A 17,714-nucleotide genomic window follows, 5' to 3' on the forward strand; every position below is an offset into this window, starting at 1 on the left:
CTGTTTGGTAATGAAATTCAGAACAAAGCATCATATTATATGTTTTGTATGAAAAAAATCTTCATTTGTAAAGTAACTAAAGATGTCAACTATATGAAGTGAAGTGACAATTACAATATTTCAACCTGAAATGTAGTGGAGAAGAAGTAAAAAGTGACAATTAAAAAATACAACTGAATAGGCCCTACATCAACAAAGTTTAAAGGGGGAAAAATAGGCTTTTTTGTTGCTCATATTTTACCATTTGGAGGTTAACGGAAAAGTAGTCTATATCCACGACGTTCCACTTCCGGGATTGCTCCGGTACTGCCGCAAGATAACGGAAGGAAGGTGTAGGAAGGTCTGGCAATGCGAGACTAATTGAAAAGTAGAAATGGCTTTTTGTTTATTTTTTTCATGTATTCTGATAAATAGGCCTACATGTCCTCTTCCACGCGCACCATGCACTTTAAACAATAAAACTTAAAAAAAAGGCTGTTTGAACCAAGAAGCATTTCTCAGGTGTTCAGTTATCAAACAGACAGGACAGATGATAACTGAACACGCGGTGTCGCCATTGTGTTGCACGCTGCGGTGCTGTGTGGTCACAGGTAGGCTAACGTCAGATCATATGCAGAAATAAGTCCAAACTTGGAGTGATGAACTGACCAAGATATGTTCCTATATATGCTATATACCAGTAGCATGACAGCAGAAAGCTAGCCTACCAGAAAAACAGCATAAAATAAAAAATTGTCATATCAGACCTGACTTATTTAATCGCAATTACTCCATGTTGAAAGAATTAGGTTTATGGTTCGACATCATTGTAAATTCCCCCTTGCCCTCGTTGAAATTGTAGGCTACCTTTACACCAAAATTTTACATTTTAATAGGCCAATAGGCTACAATTTTGACCTGCTTTTAGGTCCAATAGGCTAGGCCTATTTGTTAAAACTGAATTGTATTCGTGTTACTGTCGGACAATGTGTGTTTATTTAAAGTTTCCGGCCATTAGAAGCATTTATGATGAAAATAACATAGCTGCTTCTTTAAGATAAAACAAACAAAGACGCCGCTGGTAGCTAGGTTTTCCCACCGCTCCTCCCTCTCTCTCTCTCTCTCTCTCTCGCTCTCTCTCTCTCTCTCTCTCTCGCTCTCTCTCTCACTCACAGGGACCCAAACTTGTTTCAGGAAAAGCGCCTGAACATATTTTCTCTCTCGCTAGCTAGAACGACACAGGACGGCCGCGTCAGTGCCAAGGAGAAGGCGTAGACTTCCTCCAAACATTTCCTCCGCCATCTCCGCTCTCGAGACTCAACGTTTTGGTGGAATCTTTGTCACGAGAGGAGAGGTTGTTTTTTTTTTTTTACCTGCTATTTCTTTCACCAAAAAGCACCTGGTTGTTTTTTTTTCCTTTAGAGGGATTCCAGCTTTTCCTCAAACATCTCAACTTGTTTTGCAGACATGGACTGGGGAACAGATCTTTGGGTAAGTTGACAGCTGACGCAAGAAGAGTCCTCTGGGATAAGTCATTACAAAAGAAAATACCTTCAACATCCCTTAAGAGTAGGCTGTCCCGCTGTTGTTTTCGTCGACACAAATATGCACACGGGGCTGTTGTTTTTCCACGGCAGACCAGGGTTAAGTAATCTTGAAACAGGAGTCTATTAGATCTGTAAATCCTGCAGCCAGAGGATTTCGCAACTCCTGCTGCCTGCATACCGTTTAATAAACAGAGGGGAAAGACGAGAGGTTTATTACTCTCTCTCCACCTTATCTACACACTGTAGGCTTAAGGTGTACAGACCACCACCTTTTCTCTCCTGCATGCATGCCCGAACTTGAGCTTTGCTTTGTGACATCACCTCTCAGGAAGTGTTGAAGGCTCATTTGTGGGACTTGTCACTGCATTTGGTCAGCGTCTCTCTCAGCTGTGAATCAGCGGTGACAGCCATCAGGTCAGGCAGCCTCCTCATCACTCACACCATCAGTGGCCCCTGGAGTCACAGTAAAGGGAAGGAACTGGAGTGGCCACTGATCTAGGGCTGCAAGTTACATAGTTATTTGGATTAGTTTAGATTCAGATAGACTTTATTGATCCCAGAATTTGCCTTTTGATTAGTTTCCTGATTATTCAATCAATCATTTGGTCTATAAAACGTCAGTAATGAGAAACACATTACAAAATTAGTCAAGATTGTGCTTTCAAATTGCTTATGTCATGTCTGACCAGCAGTCCAGAGGACCCAAAGACGTCCTGTTTACGGCTCCATACAATACACAGAAAGGCAGGAAATCCTCACATTACAGAAGAAGCTGTAACTAGAGAATGTTTGGTATTTGTGCTTCATAAACGGTTAATCAATTGTTAAAAATAGTTCCTGATTAGTTTTCTGACCATCGACTGATGAATCCGAATCATCTCAGCTCTACACTGATCACAGACAGACAGATGTGGAAGATGATGACCTCAAGAAATGTTTTGGCTCAAACAAAACATCCTGACTGTTTGTGATGGTTGGTTCAATGGCTGGCGATTAAGAGCAACCAAGACTAATTTAATTCAATCTGTGATTGTGTTCAGAGTCTCAGTACGTGCCTCTGAGATTATTCCACAGTTAAACACAGACTGGGTGAGGCTCTGTTTGTTGAGTTGAAGTTCAAAATAGTCCAGCTGCTGCCGCTTGTGTTTTGTTTGATGGGTTTTGATCAACTTCATGTGGGAAAACCAAAACATCTCATAACTGGAGCTGAAACTATTGGCCAACTAATCAATTAAGTCAGTTGTCAGAAGATTCTATGTTTATATACTATATACATTATATACTGGAATTCTAAAGTTTTGACCAATTTGTTGCTGCATTTAAAAAGCTTTACCCTTGAATTGTTATTCCAGTAATTTTGAAGATTTGTTTTTACCAGGTTGCTGGTGCACAATTTATTTTATAATAATTCAGTAAATTTATATGTATGTATTTATTTGTTTTACAAAGTTAGGAAAGCAATGTTTAATTCAAGCCAGATGTTGCCTTAAACATTAAAGAATGATCCCAATCACAGTTTATTAATGAAACACTAGTATTGGATTAGTGCTCAGTATCGGCAGATACCCAAAGCCCAGGTATCAGTATCAGGACTGAAAAAGTCTGATCGGGTGTGGCCGGGTTAGCTCAGTTGGTAGAGCAGGCGCACATGTATAGAGGTCCTCGACGCAGCGGCCACGGGTTCGACTCCGACCTGCGGCCCTTTGCTGCATGTCATTCCTCCTCTCTCTCTCTCCCCTTTCATGTCTTCATCTGTCCTGTCGAAGTGAATGCCTAAAAATGCTCCGAAAAATAATCATAAAAAAAAAAATTGTTGCAACTGTTTTGATAATCAATTAGTCATTCTTCAAGCGTAAATGTCAAATATTACCAAGTTCCAGGCAGCTCAAATGAGCTGCTTTTATTTGTCCTACTCGATAATGAACTTCATATCTTTGGTTTGAGGACCGCTGGTCAGACTAAACAAACAATTTGAAGCCGTCATCTTGGGCTTTAAACAATGTTCTGACATTTTATTGACCAAGTTGTTGTTGTTAGTTGCATCCCTGAGCCAAACCAGGCCGACCATCCGAAGCAGGGTCTCCACATGGGGAGAACTCAAATTATTACTTTATTATGTTATTATAGATATCAGCTGTCACGTGCATAAGCAGATGGCATGTACACACATATAGAGTACAAGTATATATAAAATACAAATAAAACTCATTTTTGGAAGGTATGATGTAGGATGTGATGCTGCAGTCACTTCCTTGTTTGCATATTACAAGTATATCTAAAGTACAAATAAAACTCATTTTTGGAAGGTATGGTGTAGGATGTGATGCTGCAGTCACTTCCTTGTTTGCATATTACAAGTATATCCAAAGTAAAAATAAAACTCATTTTTGGAAGGTGTGGTGTAGGATGTGATGCTGCTGTCACTTCCTGTTTGCATAGTTTATTGCTTTTGATAGGACAGGGCTACAGGTGTTTCCTAGCAACTGACTTACACATTACTGAAGTATTTACTTGTTAACACAATTGAGTTTTGATGGTGCAACCTAATTCAGTAAATTACTAATTTGAAAGAGTAGTTAATAAGAGCTTTGCACAAACTTTGGTGCAACCAGTTACGTAGCTTACATTATGATTAAGGTGAGCTAGAATCTGACCTCAGATCAGTCTGGATCAGGAAATGAATGCTGCTGTGTGTCGTCACAATGAGGGGTGGGACTAGTCCGACTGGTTCCAGGGTTTGTAGAGACCCCTGGGACTGTCATTCATAGGGCGGCGGTTCACACTGAGCTAATGATTATCTCATGCCTAAAGCCTCTCTGCCTCACTATCAGTATTTCCTCCTCTCACACAACCATGCAGATATTTTACAATAGAGTAATGGGGCGTAGTAACAGAAGTGGTAATTACATGCAGGAATATATCTCAAAGATTCTTCACAAGCTCTTCAATCTCTTCATCGCAGTTTGTCGTCTATTGATTCCCTAGATTGCCCAAAATGTATATTTCACTCCATCGTCCTCCTTATGTTTTCTAATCCTGTTCCTTCCTTCTTTCCTGCCCTTTCATATCCAGGACATCGCTAATTGCTATATTTAGCTTCCCTCTCCGCTGAGGACTCAATATCTGTGTCTCTGGCTTCATAAGACCCTGCAGCGCACACACACATACACACACACACACACACACACACACACACACACACACACACATTACTGTATGTCATGAGACTTTGTAGATATAAGCCAGTGGAGACAGAGGACAAATGTTACCTGTCTGACAGGTTTGTCTGTGTGTGAGATTGTGTTTTGAAGGCTTGAATGTGTGTAAATAGAGAGAGGAATGTTGAAAGGAGAGTTTGCTGTTAATATCTACTACACTGTTGTATTTTTTTTGTATAAGAGAAAATTGAAAGAAGGGAGGATAGTGTGTGTCTGTGGTTGTTTTTGTGTGTGTGTGGTTGTGTCTGTGTGTGTGTGTGGTTGTGTGTGTGGTTATTTTTTAGAATTCCAGTTTCCATTTGTGTCAGATCCACAGCCTGGTGAAATGTGGTTTTGTGGTTGAAATGCTTAGTCGTTCGACCATTGAAATTGATGCACTGTTTTAATAATGAATTCATTAATTGTTTACTAATGGCAAAACCCACTGGCTCCACAAATGTGTATATTATCTAGTTTTCTTACTCGTCTGTGACAGTTAACTGAAAATCTTTTACGACGTCACCTTGGGCTCGGGGAACTTGGGGGGAAAAAATCGTTATTTGCAGCCCTAAATCCAATTCAGGGCTGTTCTCAGTGTCTGCAGATGTCAGTGACACTGATTGCATTAATAATGCAATTATACATTAGTCGTTTACGTCACTGCATTTCAAGAAAAAATGTTAAGCTAATTTTAGCTTCTCAGGATTTGCTAGTGATGTCAGCTGAACTTCGTTGAGTTTTTAACTGATTATCAAGTGAAAGAAGCAATTTAATGACATCAGCTTGGGCTTTAGGATAGAGTGATAAGTGATCAGTAACTTTTCTGACATTTTATATAATAATGTAAATAATCAGCAGAGTAATCGATAATTAAAATAATTATGAGTTTCAACCCTATAGCATGTCTCAGTGCCACAGGTTTATTTGGCCAAAGTAGCCATCTTTATCTCAACAGTTTGCTACTTTACTTCCTCTTATTCTCTGTCTCTCACTAAGTAGTAGACATCATAGAGTGGAACAAATCTGATATGGTGAAAGCACAGACAGCTATGCATCTACAATATATTGACAGTTAACAATTGAAAGTAGTGGGATTGACCTGAAACAAAACCAGACATTTCAAATAAAGGATTAATAGTACAACAATGAAGGAATTGTGGCACTTTTTATACATAGTCCTCCAGTTTAAGGAACCAAAATGTATTGGACAAATTAAAAATAAACTTTCCTGGCAGTGCCTGTCTGAAGTAAGGCTGCAGCTAAAAATACTTTCTGTTAGTTATTAATTTGCAGATTGTTGTTTTGGTTAATCATTTGGTCAATAAAATATCAGAAATTAGTAAAGAAATTCCCCATCAAAATATCCTGTAAACCCAAGGTGATGTCTTCCAACAGTCCAAAAAGTCAAAGGAAAGCAACACCCACATTTGAGAAGCTACAGAACTAGAAATTATTTTAATAATTTAAATAATTACTCAAAACAGTTGCAGATTCATTTTCTATCAATCAGCTAATTGATTACTCAACAGAGTTTAAGTCTCACTGACATTAACAGACACTCATTATGTTCCCAGTGTTCCTCTGTCAGAACTGCATCACTTCTTGTTTCGGGAGTTTTCGCTTTCAGTCTAGCTAAGACTAAGGCCATGTGACTGACTCGGCTAGTCCTGTTTGACCTTTAAAAGAAAAAAAAACTCCTCCTATGCATTGTGCACATGCTTTGGGGTAAATTACCTATTGCATTGTCTTACATTTTGTCTATGCATGAAAATGGCTGCAAGTCCTACACTGATGTAAACACCCTCAGCTTGAACTTTATTCACTTGCTTTTTAAATCCAAAGTGCTGGAGCACCGAACCAAAACAATAAAAAATGTGTCACTTTCCAAAAACCTTTAGACTGCACTGTGTCAGCTTTGTTTCTCAACAGATGGCTCCAGTGTTTGTGTGCATACATGTATGATGAAAATGTGTTACTCTGTGCTCTTCCTTTCTTAGGACCAGTATGATCACATCGAAAAGCATACGCAGTCAGGCCACGACCTGGTGGATCGTTACATTAAGTTTGTGAGGGAACGGACAGAAATAGAGCAGAACTACGCCAAACAACTCAGGTGTGCCTTTTGGCTTTGATGATCATATTTCTGAATGTGTATTGATATTTACATAAATTGGTAACTTAAATGTATTTGTGTCTTTGTGCATTTATGCATGTGTGTGTGTGTGTGTGTAATAGAGGGTCACGCTGCTTCTTTTACACTGTCTAACAGGAGTCTATCAAGGAAATATGCCAAACGAGGGAGCAAGGAAGAGCAAGACTGCAAGTGAGAAAACGATAAAATGTTTCCTGGCCTTATTTTGCATATATAAAAATTACAATTAACTGTTCGCTAAACCCCCTTAGTTATTCTTGTACCACACAGTAGAAATCGTAACTTTGGCAGATTTACCACTCAAAATACGACACGCAGTACATTGAAAAACTATAGGTCTTTGATTTCACACAGAAGTAAAAAAAAAAAACAAGCTTCTCATTTCTAGTTGACAACCGTGGATTTTGCCGGCTGAAATGACAAGGGTAGCTAGCTAGCGTAAGGTAATGGTAACGCTAAAACTCATTGTATGTAAATTGTTTGAAAACTCCAACTCCAGATGACTTTTTGATGTTTTGCGCTGACTCGTTTAAAATGATAATCCTGTAAAGGGTCTTAGATACGCACATGATGGCTACATGATATAATACTGAAAGACTGATGCTAAAGCTACATGTCTCAGGCAAAAGAAAATCAGCATCCTAACTAGTGAATAGAAAACATATGGAAATACTAGTTCGTTCTAGTATTAAAGTACAGTATTGTATTGTAAGTAAAACAGAGCCACCACAGTTCAACTGAACTCTGATATAGTAGCATCTTGGCTCCCACAGGGTGGATGTTCCATTCCTGGAAAAAATGTTATCCAACTGAATAAAGTAGTTATCTTGAAAAAAAAATGCCAGGTTTCTACTGTAGTTAGTTAGCAGAACATGCTAATGTTTGTAACTAACACAGATAAACAGTTTAATCCATCCCATTCACTTTTGCTCATGTGTTTTAAACCTACCATCATACTTATTAGAGCACCATGCTCAATGCTTCGGCCTGTGGAGAAATCCAAAGCTTGACAGGCCTTAGTTAAAGTTGCTTTCTGTTCAGGGGAAGGTTTAGCGATTGGTCAGTTAAATGTTGGTCTTTTCAGCTGTTATGATTTTCCAAATTGTCTCCCTGCTGCTGCAGATTCAGCAATCACGCATCACTTCAGGAGATTCTGAACGAGCTGAACGATTATGCCGGCCAACGGGAGCTCATAGCTGAAAACATGATGACCGGCATCTGTGTGGAACTCACCAAGTACCTTCAAGATCTAAAACTGGAACGCAAAACAGTAAGAGAGAGAGAGGGAAATCACATGGGGGGAGGAAGGGAGGGAACAGGGAAGTTTGGCAAATTGCAGATTGACGTGGAACACAGTAACTGAAACCTCTTTCTATTGCAGCACCTGTCTGATGCCAAGAAGGCCCAGCAGAATTTAGAGATCAGCTTAAAAAACCTAGAAAGTGTAAGTCACGTATTGTTATTTAAAGGATTTGTTCACCTAAATTAGGAAAGAAAATTCTCACTTGCCTCACTTGTGGTGTCTCGACATGCAGATTGTTTTTGTGGCTTTATTTTACAGGTCCGTCTTTTCCTATAATTTCCCAACATTTCCTAGAAAGAACTGTTTAATTCGGTACTAATTATTATTATAGGGGAAATTTAACCAAAGTTATAAGACCTTTTATTTTTAGTTAGTTTGGCTATATATGTTAAGTTTATAATCAGTTTATTCAATGAAAGGTGCCTTTGAGTACCTTTTTTGTAGTGCTTTATGTATAAAATGTATTATTATCATTATGTCTGCAGAGTAAGAAGCGCTTTGCCAAGGAGTGGGTGGAGGCGGAAAAAGCCACACAACAAGCAGAGAAAATAGAGAACGACCTTAATGCCACCAGGCTTGATGTAGAGAAAGTATGACACACACACACACACACACACACACACACACACACACACATTTCAACAACTGAGTGCAGATGTTTTTTCACCTTTGGTTTTTATATTTTCAGTCAAAGAGAAATCCCTCCTTGTGTCTCCTCCCTGCATCTGTTCCCACATTTCTCCCACTTTGCACTTTGTTTTGCATAATTTCTCCCTTTTCCTGCATCCTTTCATGTTCCCCTCCCTTTTCTTCTGTGGTTCCACCTATCTTTTGCTCTGAAGGCCAAGCAACATGCCCATGCCCGCACACACACAGCGGAGGAGTGCAGGAACGACTATGCCGCACAGCTCCAGAAATACAACAAGGAACAAAACTTCTTCTACTACTCAGAGATACCGCAGATCTTCAATGTGAGACAAAGACACACATTCACAATGCAGTACAACTGAGCAGAGCTTACACACCTGCTTATGTGACGTTATACATCCCAAACACACCCTTTCAAAATGTAATCCTTCTCCAGTGTTTTCATATTCATTTGAATATACAATTCATAAACACAGACAGTGTGAATATGATATGAAATTTGAGGAGGCAGGTGTATGTCTATGTGTCGAACAGAAAATGCAGGACATGGATGAGCGGAGGATTCGGCGGCTGGCGGAGGGATACTGCCAGTTTGCAGACATCGAGAAAAAGGTGCTGCCCATCATCACCAAGTGTTTAGACGGAATTTCTACAGCAGGGAAGAAAATTAATGAGAAACAGGTAAATGTTTGTTTGTTAGACTATAGTCTATATCCTTGACGTTCCACTTCCGGGATTACTCCGGTGCCGCATGAAATTCCACCGGATGCACGTCTTTTCCGTTTCCTTCCGCTTTCTTTGTGTTGGAATTTTAAATTCGGTGGATTCATGAGGACTATTGTTAACTGCTCGTCAGATTTCTGCAGGGTAAATTGAGACAGCTAGCTAGACTATCTGTCCAGTTGTGCGAGTTTTCTCTCGCACAACTTTTTTGCAGAAGCACCGTGCAGAGCTTAGTGCTGCCCATGACGATTGTGATTGGTTTAAAGAAATGCCAATAAACCAGAGCACGTTTTTCTCCCATCCCGCAATGCTATGTGGAGTAGCCAGACCATCCTCCGCTTCGCAGCGTGTGGATGGTCTGTTCATACATTCATACATTTTGTTGTATTGTCTATCGCCCACATGATAAAAATAAGGGGAATGTTAATTGGCTGTGTCTGTCTGTCCAGTGTCATATCAAAGACACCTCTGATCTAATTGTCGTGAAACTTGGAGGGATGCTGTTCCATGTTCTGGTGTTTAAATGTCATTATTTACTTTCTTGCTGAGAGTTGGATGAGATGATTTATATCACTGTCATATCTGCCGGTTAAATATGAAGCTCCAAGCAGCAGCCAGTTTGCTTAGCACAATGATTGGAAGCAGGGGGAAAACAGCTAGTCTGGCTCTGTCCAACCACACCTCTAAAGCTCCCTAATTAACACATGGTTAAAGCTGTGGTACTGTAGGCAGTATATTGTTGGCGTTGTTGGGCAAAAACTCCATAATAATCTTTCAGCATATCGTAATTCAACTGGCCTGGAAAATCTCCTCTTGGCTGTGTTTTCAGGCTCTAAAATATCTAACCTCTGCCAATTACAGGTCATTTCAGAGAAAGAGAGAGTTCTTATCGGCTGTTGTGCGCATGCCAGACAGACAGGGGAGAGGAGAGGGAAAGCTTTGGAAATTCAGGCTTTTTTTTTGCTCACTACCTACTGTGTTGTCACTCTGAGGCAACAAGACTGGCAACCAGCGGAGACTCTATGAAGTCACTGCGAAAAAAAGTCCCACACATAACCCCTGATGTTGTACCTTTGGTCAGAGCCAGGCTAGCTGTTTTCCCCTGTTTCTAGTCTTGTTTCTATGCTAAGCTAATAATCTGCTGCTTGCAGCTTAATTGTTTGCCATACACCTTTATTACTATTAATCTTCTAATCTAACTGTTGACAAGATAAGCTTGTAATGGATTTGTTTCCCTGCTATTCCATATATGTAAATTGTAATTGTAATGTAAGTTTGTGTTTGAGCTGTAAAATGTCTTGCTCAGTAAACTTTGTTAGTGATTGAGTGTTATATCAGCTAATATGGTTACCAACCTCAAAAATCCAGTATCATGAGTGTCTGTTTGTCTCCCTGCAGGACTCAGTACTGTTCATAGAGCAGCACAAGTCTGGTTTTGAGCGACCTGCAGATGTTGAGTTTGAAGACTACATCCAAGGAATCAAACCAGCAACCTCTGACTCCAGTCTCAACCCCCCTAAAGCTCGTGCCAAGCTCTGGCCTTTCAGCAAGAAGAACAAGGTGAATTTACACTCTGTTCACATGAGATTTGCCTGCTTTGGGATTGCATAAAAAGTGCAGCGTCTCAAGGACAAGACTGACTGCCTTTCCCCTCTCTGCTTAGCCTGCTTCTGCATTTGACAACCAAAAAAAAGTTTTAGTTTAGTTTATCTCTTTGCTCATTGTATCCAAAACAAATTTGGATTGGTTCCTTTTTTTATGCATGTTATGTTGCTTTATATTTTCTCATCTAAAGGTATAGGTAAGTGTTGAAATTAAATAACACCAGCAGGTTGTGATGGTTTTTAAAAGGATAAGGATGGTGTTTGTTTCTTAATATCAAAAAATCCCATGAAAAGACCAAAATCAACAAAGTGTTAGTCCAGCTCTAAATACCTTCAGACATTTCAAAGTTAATCTTTAAAAATGGCTTACAAATATATAGTTAAATCTAAAAAAAAAAAAAAAAAAGCTCAGTCATTTTACCAAAACAAGTGGGCACTGTAGTTTTTAGCAAACATTACTCAAAAAGGAGTTACACTAATAATGCATCTGTTGGGGACTATGTTCAGCCACACGACCATGTTATGCAAGAAAGAAATATGTCACCGAGTGCAAAGGTGTGTCTCACTGATGTGTTTTTAATAGTTTTCAGACAACAATGGAGCTCTATGGCAGAGAAGAACATGCTACTGTAGATCAGGCTTTGTTAGTAGTCAGCAATCAATTAATTGTTGGCTTTGACTTTTAATGGGATCTGTTGACATAATTAAAAATGTAGATCACCAGACTTCTCTTTTTAATAACCGACATGTTTTCATTTAAATTATAATTACATCCACATTTCTCAATACACCACTAAGAAAAGGTGTGAAGCTAACTGTGAATAAACCTGTCGTTTTGGTTTGACGACTTGTTGCAGACACATTTTAAGACAGCTTTGAACTTAAAAATCAACCAAATCCATACAAAGGAGCCAGTTCTCTTCTTCTTATCCTGCTCTTGTCGGCCATTGTAGAAGTGCAAATTGACGCTCGTAACAATGCATTAACACGCACGCACGCACGCACGCACGCACGCACGCACACACACCCACACCCACACGAAGGAAACTCAACACACATTCCACTCATGTCTTACCGCACCACCCTGTTGCCCTCAGGGGCCAATTCTAATTCCAGTCTGCCGCACAGACTTGCCCCAAAAACACAGCTCTTTGTCCATTTTATTACAAAAACCCTGCATCTGTTTGACTCCCCTTTCTTCTTCTCTTCTTTTCCCGTCTTTACCAGTGTAATTTTCTTCCTCCTTTGCTCCTCTTCCTCCGCTCCCTTGTCCTCCCCCCCCCCTCCTCTTCCTCAGTTCACCCCTCCATCTTTCTCTCCCCCATCCCCTTTCCCACCGGGCAGCATCCCCCTCTCCTTTCCCCTCTCCAAGCTGCGGCACTCCCCTCTCTCTCTCTGCCTTAGAGAGTTTAATCGCTCTATCAAACCTGGGATTTCCACCTTAAAGATATTACACAAACCGCACTTGGTGAGTGAAGACAACTGCTCGGGTCCTCTGTGTAAACGTCTCCCCCCTCATGTACTTATCTCTTTGATGCTACTCATCTAAATAAGCTGTTATACCTGGACACTCGTATAGCTCCATGCTTGTTAGTAAAAGTGTTTTTCCCATGTGGTGTGTTTGTTGTACACCTATCTCATTCAGTGTCCCTGTCTCTCTGCCTAGATATTGCACACTGAAAAACGCATGGTAACACTTATTATCATTACATAGTGGGTAGACTTAAAAGGTGTTAATGACAGTATTCTGGTGCTGAATTCTTTTCAAGGGGAACTAATATTTAAGAAGTAACTTCACACTGGATCATGCTGCACTAAACTCTGTGTGGATAAAGCTATAAAGGCCTGGTCAAAACAGAAAATGGCGCACTTAAATTAGTCCACGCGTCTTTGAGAAAGTTGAAATTCATCCATGCGTCTTTGAGTAAGGCTAGAGGCTACGCACTCACATTGCAGGGCTAGTTGGTGAACTAGTGCATAGCGTGTTAGTCAGCCAAAAAAAATCTTTCTATTTTTTCTGTACTGTGGCATTTTGTACTCAGGCCATTTCATGCAATAAAGAGTTATTAAAGAGGAAATAATAAGCCAAGCTAGGTAGTTGGCTCAGGCAAGCCCCAGTTTGTTCCTTTTAATGTATTACCTTTACATTTGAGTCACTAAACTCTCCATCCAATTTCTTACACATATTTATACCATTGACTCCTGTTTCATAACCGTCTGCAAACCCTTCCTCTTTTGTGGAATAGTTTATACTCTTCACAGAGGTTAAATAAAAGTGCAACACAGCTAACAAGCTACAATAGCTTCCTCCATTTTGGAGATCCTGCTCTACGGGACTTCACCTGTAATCACAGCTTGCTGGGCGGGTCAGGTGAGGTCTGCTGTACTTGAATCAGCTGTGATGCTGCACAAAGAGAAGAAAGTGCATGTTCTCACAACTAGTTAGCAAGCTAAATTATTTCCTGTAGTGCAGTTACTCTTTAAATTGCATAGGGCACTACATTTATATTCAAGGAACATTATTAACTTTATCTCTAAACTAGAGAGCCAAGTCTTTATTCTGTGATGCCAAACTTATTTATTAAAAAAAGCAACTCTCATTTAGCAAATGCACACACTGTCTAAAATATATAGTTAATTTGACAACAGAGCCAGTTCTAAACATTGCACAGCTGAAACGTAGTGGTATTCTCAGGGGATATGGTTCTGAATACAGTCTTTCTCCTCACTCTGTCTGTAATTATGTGTGTTTTCTCTGTTTTCCCATCATTACTTTCATACCTTGAACAGGGTTTATTTTCTTTACTTTCTTTAAGTGGCTCTCTCTTGTTAGGTTTCTTTCTTTACATTACATTACATTACACGTAATTTAGCTGACGCTTTTATCCAAAGAGACTTACAGTTGCTACATATGTCTTTCTGTGTGTAGACGTGTTAATATCAGTGGGAAAGAGATTAAAACAGGAAGGAGTGACATCTGGTGGTGATCATTGATAAGGTTGTCGTATACATGATACAGAATAGTTACTGTGTGTGTGTGTGTGTGTGTGTGTGTGTGTGTGTGTGTGTGTAGGCACATGCTGCAGAAGATTTCTCTCACCTTCCTCCAGAGCAGAGGAAGAAGAAGCTACAGGCGAAGATTGACGACATCACCAAAGAGCTGCAGAAGACACAGGACCAAAGGTGGTATTCCTCATTTGACCTCATTTTGCCTTAATTTGTCAACAAAAAAACACAAACCTGGATATTTTTGGTGTGTTAGGAACCATTTTAACTGTTTCATTGGTGGACACCCAATTAGTTAGTGGAAGAACTTGACTGGTCCACACAGAGCCCTGACCTCCAACACCTTTGGGATGAATTGTAACTGCGAGCCAGGCATCAGTGGCCGACCTCACTAATATCATATTAAATAGTAGGACCGTTTTCCAACTTCCAAAAAACTTCTGCCCGTCCCTCCTGTTCTTATCAGCGGTTCTGCACAGGAGACAAGCTTCCTTAATGTGTGCACACATTTGCAAAACGATAACACTTTTCTTCCTCCGTCTGACTTCAGTGACGCACTGGAGAAGATGAAGGGTGTGTACGAGAAGAATCCACAGATGGGAGACCCCTCCAGCCTGGAGCCTCAGATCTCAGAAACTGCCCAGAACATTGGCCGCCTGAGGGGGGAGCTCGCCAAATATGAGGTTATTACTAGAGATGGTCCGATACCATTTTTTTCTTCCTTATACCGATTCTGATACCTGAACTTGTGTATCGACAGATACCGAGTACCAAGCCGATACCAGTGTGTCATATATTTTATCATATTTTAACTGCTGTATACTACTATCCCTGTATGGATGTGATATGGTTTCTGTCATTGTTGTGTATGGCCTGGCTAAGGTTGAACTCTTTGTAAAACATGAACAAACACAAACAATGAATGACGTAGAACTTTCTTTTATTATCCAGTTTGTCAGTCGGTCATGACGGAAGGGACGTAAAAAGAACGTAAAAGAACAAAAAAATAAACAAATTTAAAGTAGATTTTCTTCAGGGCTAAATTATGTGTTATCTGATCGGTAAATAAACTCCAGTACTTGCCAATATCGATACCAGCATTTTAGGCAGTATCGGAGGCTTTTCCGATACTGGAATCGGAACATCTATAGTTATTACTTCTTTTTACAGTCATATACATACACATGTGGCTGATAAATTGTGCGTGACAGATCAGATTACAGTATTTGTGCAAGCTTTAACATCTATTGCTGGTTCCTTGCAGATGTGGCTGTCAGAAGCAGTGGGAAGAGAGGAGACTTCCAATGCCATCAACAATAATTCTCAATATTGGTAAGACCTGTATTTATAGGAGAAGTTTGACATTTTGGGAAATTCACTTACCAACTTCTGAGAGGTAAATGAGGAGATTGACACCACTCTAATGTTTGTTCAGTATATATGAAGTTACCGCCAGCCGCTGATTAGCTTAGTTTAGCATAAAGAGTGGAAGAAGGAATAATCTCTACGAACTGCTAGGCGAGGGTGACCGAGGGTAGCAGAGTTAGGAGTATTAGCATGTTTACTGCTGGCTGTGCAAGCTATTACAGTGTCATTAATGGACCACAGTGACTGTGGGTTAGACCAGTGGTTCTCAAACTTTTTTCAATAATGTACCCCCTTTGAAATATTTCGCAAAACATTTTTTTTAAATGGAATCCATTACTAAATGCATTTATTATAATAGTATCATTATTTTAGAGGTGAAAGAAATGCAGCGTTTTGATTATTAGCTTGAGAGTGTTTCCACAGTTTACTGTACAAAGTGTTACAATTCAAGAAAGCGAATAAAAGAATTCTCAAAAAACGTAGAACTATTTCTTAAAATGTGAATGTAAGTGAGTAAATGACATGTCTTGATTTTTTTTTTTTTTTTAAATCTTGGATATGTATATTTCCAGTGTTGTAGCAGCTGAACAGCCTCCGAACATCTACACAGAGTTCGATGACGAGTTTGACGACGTAGAAACTCCTGTCGGCCAGTGCACGGCTCTGTACACCTTCGAAGGTACGTTGTAAAATTCACGTTGTTCATGCGTATGTCTTATTTAAGCCTTTTTATACGGGACTTAATTGTTTGTGTTTGTGTGCAGGCAACAGTGAGGGCACCGTTTCCATTACAGAGGGAGAGATGTTGACTATAATGGAGGAGGATAAAGGAGATGGATGGATGAGAGTCCTTAGAGCCAGTGGAGAAGAGGGCTATATACCTTCATCCTATGTCAAACTTGCCCCATAACACACACACACACACACACACACACACACACACACACACACACACACACATACACACTTAGAGTTTGTGATGGGAAACAAGTAAAGAGCCAAAGGTGAATACAAAGTCATCCACGATAATTGAAGCTGTTTTCTACATCTTTTATCTCAGCCAGTGACGTTTATAGTGAGATGAAAGTGAGTGATTAGAAAGCTTTTTATCAATGATGATTGCAATATCATACAGTCCCTGTCTCTGTGGCAGGACAGGCTGTCTCTAAACGCAGACTGTCTGATCTTTATAGATTTAAGCTTTTAAATCCAAACTTTTGAATGTATATCTGAACTTTTTTGTCACAGCGTTAAGTGACTACTTGTGTAACATATTCAGCATAATAGTAGCCTAAAAGCTGCATATCTTTATATCCACTCACTTGACTTTCCCACTGTCATCTCTAATAACCTGCTGAACTTCTTCTTTTTGTAACACCGGCCCTCATCTAAAACTTCTTGCCTGATAGGATAATGTGATTTTTTTTCTTTTTGTCATAGTGATGATATGTTTTTTTTTGACTTATAACTGGATGAAAACCACTACTCTATAGGGAGTGCACACATTCCAATATCTCTCAATGGACTGTCATGGTAAAGGGTTCACATTTTTAAATGTCTGTCTTACAACAATAGTGAGGTGCACATATGAATATTGAAATAGGTTTTGCTTGCTGTCACCATTCCTCTTGTTCATGCAGGCCCTAAAGAGATCCCTTTCTAATGTGCTTCTAATGTAAGTGATGGGGGTGGGGGGGGACTAATCAAGTGGGTATCTTCCAAACACAATTTTATACTAAAAAGAGTAAAAATGGAGGACTGCCTCATACTTGCTTCAAATAAACATTGGGATTTAACAACAAACACACACAAAAACAAGGGCTGTGGATTTCGTCCCTTATCACTTACATCAGAGGCACTTTAGGAAAGCATGTTTTAATGCCCAGTATGAACAGGAAGAATAGTTACAGCAAGCAAAAACTGCTTCAGTGTATATACTGTATGGGAACGTTTTGTTTCAAGAAGAAAAGAAAAAGTGAACCTAATCTTTTACTTCCATATGATATGTTACAGTGTGTCTACTGAAAGGAGACTTGCAAGGAAACTTGCTTTGCAATGTTTTTGTAAATGTAAGACATGGTGGGTGAAAAAGCACAGTGGCAATAATGTTCAAAGTTAAAGACAGGATTAATTCCTGGCTTAAATACCAGGTGAACTGCCTGCGTTTAAGGTTGATGCTTCCGAGTT

The 17,714-nt window shown here is 39.7% G+C and overlaps 1 protein-coding gene across 1 annotated transcript; it reads left to right on the forward strand.

The window, feature by feature from the left end:
• Window positions 1–1,237: 1,237 nt before the first annotated feature.
• On the forward strand, window positions 1,238–16,494 carry trip10b (thyroid hormone receptor interactor 10b). The gene is made up of 14 exons (XM_078276146.1): window positions 1,238–1,470; window positions 6,721–6,836; window positions 6,993–7,046; window positions 7,998–8,145; window positions 8,257–8,319; window positions 8,664–8,768; window positions 9,021–9,149; window positions 9,361–9,507; window positions 10,948–11,109; window positions 14,227–14,336; window positions 14,710–14,842; window positions 15,424–15,491; window positions 16,100–16,206; window positions 16,292–16,494. The coding sequence occupies exons 1-14, from the start codon at window positions 1,447–1,449 to the stop codon at window positions 16,435–16,437; spliced, it is 1,512 nt and encodes a 503-aa protein (XP_078132272.1). The 5' UTR covers window positions 1,238–1,446; the 3' UTR covers window positions 16,438–16,494.
• Window positions 16,495–17,714: the final 1,220 nt, after the last annotated feature.

This window comes from Sander vitreus, chromosome 2 (genome assembly GCF_031162955.1).
Source record: "Sander vitreus isolate 19-12246 chromosome 2, sanVit1, whole genome shotgun sequence".
NCBI classification, from domain to species: Eukaryota; Metazoa; Chordata; class Actinopteri; order Perciformes; family Percidae; genus Sander; species Sander vitreus.

Coding starts and splice junctions, on each gene's coding strand:
- trip10b (XM_078276146.1), top strand. CDS start 1,447: ATGGACTGGGGAACAGATCTTTGG. Junction 6,837..6,992: donor AACTACGCCAAACAACTCAG/GTGTGCCTTTTG, acceptor ACTGTCTAACAG/GAGTCTATCAAGGAAATATG. Junction 15,492..16,099: donor AACAATAATTCTCAATATTG/GTAAGACCTGTA, acceptor GTATATTTCCAG/TGTTGTAGCAGCTGAACAGC.